The sequence below is a fragment of the Symphodus melops genome (assembly GCF_947650265.1).
Source record: "Symphodus melops genome assembly, chromosome: 16".
NCBI classification, from domain to species: Eukaryota; Metazoa; Chordata; class Actinopteri; order Labriformes; family Labridae; genus Symphodus; species Symphodus melops.
In genome coordinates, this window is record NC_136706.1 from 23,617,614 (window position 1) to 23,626,811 (window position 9,198).

Genomic DNA, 9,198 nt, shown 5'->3' on the forward strand with positions numbered 1-9,198 from the left:
TCTCTGTCTCTCTGTCTCTCTCTCTCTCTGTCTCTCTGTCTCTCTCTCTGTCTCTCTGTCTCTCTGTCTCCCCCTCTCCCCCTCTCCCCCTCTCCCTCTCTCTCTCTCTCTCTCTCTCTCTCTCTCTCTCTCTCCCTCTCTCTCTCTCTCTCTCTCTCTCATCAGGTGTCAGGACCAGTGTCCCGTCGGTACTTACGGCGCCGGCTGCGCTCACACATGTCGCTGTCAGAACAACGCAAAGTGTTACCACACCAACGGGATGTGTCTGTGTGAGCCGGGTTACACCGGCGAGGTGTGTGACGTCCGACTGTGTGCGGAGGGACGCTACGGCCTGCGCTGTGACAGGAAGTGTCCCTGCTACGCCCACAACACACGCAGGTACGCACCGACACACCCGGCACACAGCTTCTACACAGCTACAGACGTGATGATCGAGTGTGTGGCTCAGTGTTCGGTTAGCGGTTAGCGTAGCACAGCTGTATGTGCATGTGTCGCCGCAGAGAGCAGCTGTCTGAGCGCGCTCAATGTGAGCTCTGTGTCAGGTGGAGCAGCTGTCACTCAAACCGTCACTGAGCCTGCAGACTCTCCTCACAGTGCAGGAGAGACGGACATGATGGAGCGTGCTGTCTCTAAACCGTCCACACACACACACACACACACACACACACTTTTACTCTCTGATTGGGGATTTTTCGGCCTCTTACTTGTCGTGCGAGAACACAGTGTCATGTTCAGTCTGACTCCGTTTGTTGATTGTCCTCTTTGTGTGTTTGCCTCCCGGGGACGAATAAAGTTTTTTTGAATTGAATTGAATAGTAACTGTGATGTGAGATGCAGAAACTTGATTCTCACACAGTCGGTCTTTGTTCTGGCCTCATTAGTGACGGGGCCTAAAGGAGGGGATTATAGAATGACAATCAAAGATCCTTTATTCCAACAAAAGCATCCTCTTGTTTTCCTCCCAACACCTTTTCTTACTGTTTCCAATAACGAGCATGATGAGAGGTCACGACAAAGTAATAAATAACAAGCAGATCAGCGGCCTGAAGGTTCAGCATCAATAATGGAGCTGCATGCTCTCTGTGTGTTTGTGTTCTCGTCTCCAGCTGCCACCCCATGTCAGGAGAGTGCACGTGTGAGCCGGGCTGGTCTGGCCTCTACTGCAACGAGACGTGCACGCCGGGGTTTTACGGCGAGTCGTGTCAGCAGGTGTGTCGGTGTCAGAACGGAGCCGACTGCCACAGCGTGAGCGGAGAGTGTATCTGTGCTCCGGGATTCACGGTGAGCTCAGCAGACATCAACACAGAGCAGGATCACTCAGTATCATTTAATCACAGCTCTTTAGCAGCATCTAGTGGCCGCTGGTGAAACTGCAATAAAACAGGGAAACAGAATCTCCAGCTGAATGTGTAACTCTCTCTCTCTATTGTGATGTTAGTGAAGAAACGTCAGACTGTGAAAGTTAATGTTCACTCACATTGAGCTCCTGCATGCTGACGAGGAGGGATACACAATGTGAAAAGTCCCAGTGATGCCTCTAGTCCAATCAGATTGCTTGCCCCTACATCTGTATATCATCATACTTCCCTCAGTTCTTCTAATATCGTTTTTATTTATCGTGTTTTTAAACTGGATTTGACTGATTAAGATCTCTGAGCGTCTGCACGCTCGTAAATTCTTTACATGTTCCAGTTTTTATTTCAGATGGGGTTAAAGAGACAGAGGAGGTGAGATAGCGATGCACAGAGCTGCGTGAATGTCACAGCGGAGGTTTTAACCTTTACGAGGGGTCGACTGTGACTCATCAGTGCAGCGAGAGCGTCACACAGCCACATGTGCACAATGAAACATCCTCAGAGTACGACGATGACACGCCGAGAGAACAAGACCTCAGTGTTTGCATTCGAGCGTTATCTGTTTCAAAGATTTAACGACCTCACAGAAGATTTTATTCTCAGGGAAACTTCTGAACTCTGTGGGAACTGAGATGAAGCGTCTTCAATAACAGATTTCATCCTTCAAAAAAAACCTCGTTTCACCCGCCTCCCTCTCCTCTCTCGCTCTCCCCCCCCGTGTTGCCTTCAGGGTCCCAACTGTTCGGTCCCATGTCCCGCAGGAACTTACGGCGTCAAATGCTCCTCCACCTGTGACTGTAAGAACAGAGCCCAGTGCTCACCTGTGGACGGATCCTGCTCCTGTAGACCAGGTGAGCTGAGGAGGAGGAGGAGGACTCCATCCGCCATCCTCTCTCTAAAATTAAATCTTAATTTCGTTGCCCTGTGTCGATATGTTGTTTCAGGTTGGCACGGCGTGGACTGCTCCATCAACTGTCCGAGCGGTACCTGGGGTCTGGGCTGCAACCTCACCTGTCTGTGTGGGAACGGAGGAGCCTGTAACGCTCTGGACGGTCGGTGTACCTGTGCTGCAGGCTGGAGGGGGGACAGGTGTGAGCTGCACTGCCAGGACGGGACGTACGGGCTGGACTGCAGAGAACGCTGTGACTGCAGTCACGCTGACGGCTGCCATCACTCCAGCGGTCACTGCAGGTGTCTGGCCGGATGGACCGGTGAGACTGACACACAGAGATCTAAATGTTCCTTTAATTATTGTTCCAGTATAAAAAATATTCTTGTTATAAAAACATACAAATGCTTTTTCAGACTTTCAAGCGTCTTTATCACCACCACAGCAATAAATCCCAAACACACAGCGGCATGGTGGGAAGTCCTCATGAATCTGCTTTCTCATGCTTCATGTCTCGTCTGTCTGTTTTTTATTTTTATTTTTTTAAACAAGAAATGAGTGAAAGACGCACAAATCTGATCGAACATGAACATTTTAGGACCTTCCACAAAATTGTCGCTTACGTTGGAGATTTGACCTTTTGGATCCTTTAATGTGTGTGTGTGTGTGTGTTTAGGTATCCACTGTGACAGTGTGTGTGCAGAGGGCCGCTGGGGGCCAAACTGCTCTCTCCCCTGTAACTGTAAGAACGGAGCGTCGTGTTCTCCAGACGAGGGAACCTGTGAGTGCGCTCCGGGATTCAGAGGAACCACCTGTCAGAGGAGTGAGTCCTTCGTCACATGACACACGACATCATCACACACTGCTGCAGCATGAACACACACACACACATATCTGCAACATGAACACACACACCCACAGCTACAGCATGAACACACACAGCTGCAGCATGAACACACACACTGCTGCAGCATTTACACACACACACACACTGCTGCAACATGAACACACACATACAGCATGAACACACACAGCTGCAACATGAACACACACACACACAGCTACAAAATGAACACACACACAGCTGCAACATGAACACACGCACACAGCTGCAACATGAACACACAGCTGCAACATGAACACACAGCTGCAACATGAACACACAGCTGCAACATGAACACACAGCTGCAACATGAACACACAGCTGCAGCATGAACACAGAGACACAGCTGCAACATGAACACACAGCTGCAACATGAACACACACACACAGCTGCAACATGAACACACAGCTGCAGCATGAACACAGAGACACAGCTGCAACATGAACACACACACACACAGCTGCAGCATAAACACAGAGACACAGCTGCAACATGAACACACACACAGCTGCAGCATCAACACACAGACGTTGTCAACTCATCTTTAAAGAAGGTGAAATTAACTCTGTGTCTCTTTTGGTTTCCTGCAGTCTGCTCTCCAGGTTACTTTGGTCACCGCTGCAGTCAGACGTGTCCTCAGTGTGTCCACAGTAATGGACCGTGTCACCACGTCTCTGGACAGTGTGACTGTCTGCCTGGATTCAAGGGGGCGCTGTGCAACGAGGGTGAGTAACCTTGCGGCACATACAGAGTTTCTGCATATTACTGTAAGAGGGTGACAGCTTCTCGACGAAAAGATCTTGGAGTTATAACAATCCGGTACTTCCATGCATGCTGTCTGACGTAGCTCTGAGAATACATATTGACTCGTGTGTAATTTGTGTTTATGTTCCGTGTGCAGTGTGTCCAAGTGGTCGCTTTGGTAAAAACTGCGCCTGGAGCTGCACCTGCACCAACAACGGCACATGTAACCCCATCGACGGCTCGTGTCAGTGTTACCCCGGCTGGATTGGCAGCGACTGCTCCCAGCGTGAGTTCTAATCAGAAATACAATTTTCTATTCATTATAAAGATATTAAAGGTCACATGATCTCCTCCTCTTCAGGTGAAATCAGTGTTCTCGCTCCTCTTCAACATGTGTGTGAAGTGTGTTGTTGTAAATCCACTCTGATCCTGTATTTGATCATGTCTATAAACCCCTCTATTTCAGCCCTGCTCAGAACAGGCTGTTTCTGTGTCTGTAGCTTTAAATATGTAAATGAGCTGTGTCTGACCACGCCCCCTCTCTGGAAGGGCTCGGGTGTACTCGCTGCTTTCTCGCTCCATGTCCTATTGTTTACGGTGAGAAGGCAGACTCAGAGGGCAGAACAAACACCTAGCTGTGGGAGTGTCACCCACCTGGGGGAGGGGCTACTGCCCTTTGTGATGTCATGAAGGGAACATCTCCAAACGGCCTGTTTGAGCACACATTTTCTAAAAAGTGGAGCAGGCAGGAGACGGAGAGGATGGACTTTTCTCATCATTGGGGGGTTTGGAGACAGATGTTAGTATTTAGCAGAGCATGTGACCTTTAAGGACGCTGAGCTGTAACTGATTATAGTAACGTGTTGTTTCTGTGCTGCAGCGTGTCCGCCCGGTCAGTGGGGTCCAAACTGCATCCACACGTGTAACTGTCACAACGGAGCATACTGCAGCGCTTACGACGGAGAGTGCAAATGCACACCAGGATGGACCGGCCTGTACTGCACACAGCGTCAGTGTCTCACACACACACACACACACACACATTTATCACAAACTTCATTATGTTATTGTTGAACATGTAATATTTGCTGTCAGGAACAAAGCTCTTTGAAGGTGTGTCATGTGACCTGTGTTGCGCCCCCTGCAGGATGTCCGTTGGGCTTCTTTGGAAAAGACTGCTCTCAGACCTGTCAGTGCAGGAACGGAGCCGACTGCGATCACATCTTGGGACAGTGCACCTGTCGGACAGGTTTCATGGGACGACACTGTGAACAGAGTAGGAAACGACACAAAAAGCTTCCTTCTTCTCTTTCTTTCCTTCCGTCCATTTTCTATCTGTTCCCTCCTTCCCCCTTCTTTCCTTCTCTTTTCTTCCTTGATTCCTTCTTTACTTCCTTCCTTCTTCTTTTTCCCTTCTTGTTTCCTTCCTTCCTTGTTTCCTTCCTTCCTTTGGTCTGTCCTTCCTTCCTTCTTCTTTTTCCCTTCTTGTTTCCTTCCTTCCTTCCTTCCTTCCTTCCTTTGGTCTGTCCTTCCTTCCTTGTTTCCTTCCTTCCTTGTTTCCTTCCTTCCTTGTAATCTTGCTGTTTCTCTTGCCATCTTTATTTCCTTCCTCTCGTCTCTTTAATATTTGAATTCACTTCTTTATTCTTTCATAGTTTAAACTTCAGAAAGTTTTCAAAGACAAACATTTTATAATCTTACTTTTTTTTTGTTGTAAATTTTTAAATAAAGTTAATTGTAAGAAATCCCTCCTTTGTTGCCAGAGTGTCCTCCTGGTTCCTATGGTTACGGCTGCCGCCAGGTGTGTGACTGTCTGAATAACTCCACCTGTGATCACATGACTGGGACCTGTTACTGTAACCCGGGCTGGAAGGGCGCTCGCTGCGACCAGGGTGAGGACACGACCTTCTGAGACGACTTCTTTGAATGTGTGCAGCTCTTTAACGGCTGGCCGTGTGTGCAGCAGGCGTGGTGGTGGTGGGCAGTCTGAACAGCCTGACGAGCGCAGCCATGCAGGTGGACTCGTATCAGATCGGAGCCATCGCAGGGATCATCGTGCTGGTGCTGCTGGTGCTCTTCCTCCTCCTCCTCTTCATCGTCTATAGGAAGAAGCAGAAGGGCAAAGAGCCCGCCATGCCAGCCGTCACCTACACGCCCGCCATGAGGGTCACGGCAGATTACACCATCACAGGTACACGACGGGCTGAGCACCTAAACTGTAACCATAGAAACCATTCTGAAGTGACCTGATTGTCGATGTCGCTCGTTCTGCAGAAGCTCACCCTCCAACGTGCGAGACTCACCCCAGTAACTACTTCTCCAACCCGAGCTACCACACCCTGACGCAGCGCATCGGCCCCCAACACGTGAACAACGGGCTGCATGGGAAGGTAGGCGGGGGGGTGGGAACAAACCAAACAACAGCTGGACTGTACTGAAGAAAACTAAAACAACATCCATGATCCACTCAGTTTGTCCTGGAAAAGTCCAGCCACCCCCCCCTTCCCTATTCGATCCACTGTCCGATCCACTAAAGCCCTTTTTGCCCCCTGCAGGACTGGGGCGTCTCTGTTGTGCTTTCTTGTTTATTTAAGGTTTATTCAAAACAGTTATCTTTTGCAGCATGTTCCTGTCATTAAACCTGTTTTTTTATTAAACTTGTTTATTTATTCATTCATTTATTTATATATATATATTTATTTGTATTTATTTTATTTTATTTTTTTATTTATTTATATTAAACTTTATTTATTGTTTATTTTATTTATTTTTGTTTATTTTTATTTTTGTTTATTTATTTTATTTTTATTTTTATTTTTTAATATTTTTTTAATTGAACTTATTTTTTATTTTTTATTTTTTTTTTAAATTAAACTTCTCTCTGAAGTTGAAACAAAACAGATGTATGTGTTGTTTTAATTCATGGTCTGTCCCGTTGTCTTGAACTGCTCAGGCGAACAACAACGCGCTGTTTGTGACCTTAAAGAACGCGGATCAGAGGAAGCGAGGACCTCTGGCCGACCACACGGGGACGCTGCCTGCAGACTGGAAACAAGGAGACTGCTTCAATGAGCTGGGTGAGACGTGGTTTTAACTTCTGCACGAACTATTCATCATGCAGTCTGCCGTGTTTGTCACTTCTTAAAGGCAGGAAAAGGTTCTTTAACGTTTCCTTTTCCCCGTCACAGGAGCGTATGGAATCGACAGGAGATACACGGGCAAATCTTTACGGGGTAAATGTCCCAGAGCGTCTTTATTAAATGTCTGATGGTTTCAGTTGAACCCCGCCGCTCCTCGCTCACTCCCTCTCCTCCGTCTCCTCCGTGTGATTTTAGACCTGGTGAAGGGCACGCCGTATCACGCCAGCTCCTGCTCCCTGAACAGCTCTGAAAACCCGTACGCCACCATCAAGGACCCCCCGCTGCTGGTGAACAAAAACACAGAGTGCGGCTACGTGGAGATGAAGTCGCCGGCCAGACGAGATTCTCCGTACGCCGAAATCAGCAACAGCAGCCCGCCCAACAACAGGAACGTCTACGAAGCCGGTGAGGAGCTCGAACTTTCTGTTTCTTACTGTGAGAAGAGAGCAGAGACGGTGTGATGTCATCATGACTTTATGACATCACAAGGTCAACGCTGACTCGAGGAGACCGTCAGTCCACGACAGGAGAAATCAGACGGATCCGGCTCGACTTTGTGACTCTGTCGTCGGGGGAGACGGGTCTCACTTCAAGGTCAAACTGTTGTGTGTTTGATTCCAGAGCCGACGGTGAGCAGCATCCTGACGGACGGAGACTGCGGCGGCCTCGGAGCGTTCGGCCAGGATCCGTACGATCTTCCAAAGAACAGCCACATCCCGAGTCACTACGACATCCTGCCGTCCAGAGAGAGTCCGTCGTCGGAGCTGCGGGAGGCGGACAGCGACTGACTCACAGACTCACAGCGTGGACGCTTGAACACACACACTCGTCCTCACACTTTCTGACTTTATCTCTGTGTTTATGTTTCCTGACTGCTTTCAGAACACAGCGGGCGTCGGAGCCTGTTGTCTTTTTCTTAATGTTTTTTTTTTATTATTGGCGTTTGTAAACTGCGATGAAGTCTTTGAAGGTCGTTCCACGTGTCTGAGAGTAACGGTCACGCAGCCGTCCGTGTTTTCTGATGACAGAACAAGAAACAGCCTGAGATCAGATCCTCCTCATATTCTGATAACCGTCCGGGGCCGATGGCGAGGAGACCACGATCCTTCTGCTCTGAGCCGCCGCCATCAACTCTTTTACTCTTAGAGGTGGCGTGCAGACAGTCTGTAGAGACGGTAGAGGTGGCGTGCAGACAGTCTGTAGACGTGGCGTGCAGACAGTCTGTAGACGTGGCGTGCAGACAGTCTGTAGAGGTGGCGTGCAGACAGTCTGTAGAGGTGGCGTGCAGACAGTCTGTAGAGGTGGCGTGCAGACAGTCTGTAGAGACGGTAGAGGTGGCGTGCAGACAGCCTGTAGAGACGGTAGAGGTGGCGTGCAGACAGTCTGTAGAGACGGTAGAGGTGGCGTGCAGACAGCCTGTAGAGACGGTAGAGGTGGCGTGCAGACAGTCTGTAGAGGTGGCGTGCAGACAGTCTGTAGAGATGGCGTGCAGACAGTCTGTAGAGGTGGCGTGCAGACAGTCTGTAGAGGTGGCGTGCAGACAGTCTGTAGAGACGGTAGAGGTGGCGTGCAGACAGTCTGTAGAGGTGGCGTGCGGACAGTCTGTAGAGGTGGCGTGCAGACAGTCTGTAGAGGTGGCGTGCAGACAGTCTGTAGAGGTGGCGTGCAGACAGTCTGTAGAGGTGGCGTGCAGACAGTCTGTAGAGGTGGCGTGCAGACAGTCTGTAGAACAGACCGCAGCCTCTCTGATGCTCCAGCACCAATCAGAATCTGTCTTGGGTTAGAAACAGGCTCGTCTGCGGAGGACGAGTCGGAGAGTGGAGCTGCGGATCACGTTGTCTTCCTCGCGCTGCTCGTTAGTATTTATGTTGACCAAAGGTTCCTCTTAGCTCCTGCTCATCTTTGACCCCAGAGGTTCAGAGATTATTTCTGGAAAGTTCCATTTTTTGATTTGAGGTCGTTTCTTTCAATCAATCATTATTTGTGCGGCGCCGATTCATATCAAGTGTTATCAAGACGTTTTATAAAAGAGCATTTAAGGAGACTGAGCAGGAAGGATTTCTCCAAACACCTCGCTGAAGACTGGGGAAGCTCCGCCTACTCGAGAGCCGGGACCAGGCCTCCTGGGGCCTCCTGGGGCCTCCTGGGGCCGCCGCCCCCCCAAACAATCCAATCTTTACATGAAG

General features: G+C 49.3%; 1 protein-coding gene across 1 annotated transcript in view; it reads left to right on the plus strand.

Annotated features, from left to right (window-relative positions):
* Positions 1–8,425, plus strand: part of megf10 (multiple EGF-like-domains 10) — a gene marked incomplete at its 5' end in the record, with an annotated part of 11,254 nt that extends 2,829 nt beyond the window's left edge. Inside the window, 16 exons of the mRNA XM_079363807.1 lie at positions 166–378; positions 1,107–1,281; positions 2,086–2,206; positions 2,300–2,566; positions 2,921–3,067; positions 3,719–3,853; positions 4,030–4,158; positions 4,753–4,881; positions 5,020–5,148; positions 5,636–5,764; positions 5,839–6,063; positions 6,147–6,262; positions 6,826–6,949; positions 7,061–7,105; positions 7,208–7,417; positions 7,634–8,425. Of these exons, the coding sequence (XP_079219933.1) occupies positions 166–378; positions 1,107–1,281; positions 2,086–2,206; positions 2,300–2,566; positions 2,921–3,067; positions 3,719–3,853; positions 4,030–4,158; positions 4,753–4,881; positions 5,020–5,148; positions 5,636–5,764; positions 5,839–6,063; positions 6,147–6,262; positions 6,826–6,949; positions 7,061–7,105; positions 7,208–7,417; positions 7,634–7,800 (2,461 nt within the window). The 3' untranslated portion in view covers positions 7,801–8,425. The remainder of the gene's footprint in view (positions 1–165; positions 379–1,106; positions 1,282–2,085; positions 2,207–2,299; positions 2,567–2,920; positions 3,068–3,718; positions 3,854–4,029; positions 4,159–4,752; positions 4,882–5,019; positions 5,149–5,635; positions 5,765–5,838; positions 6,064–6,146; positions 6,263–6,825; positions 6,950–7,060; positions 7,106–7,207; positions 7,418–7,633) is intronic.
* Positions 8,426–9,198: the final 773 nt, after the last annotated feature.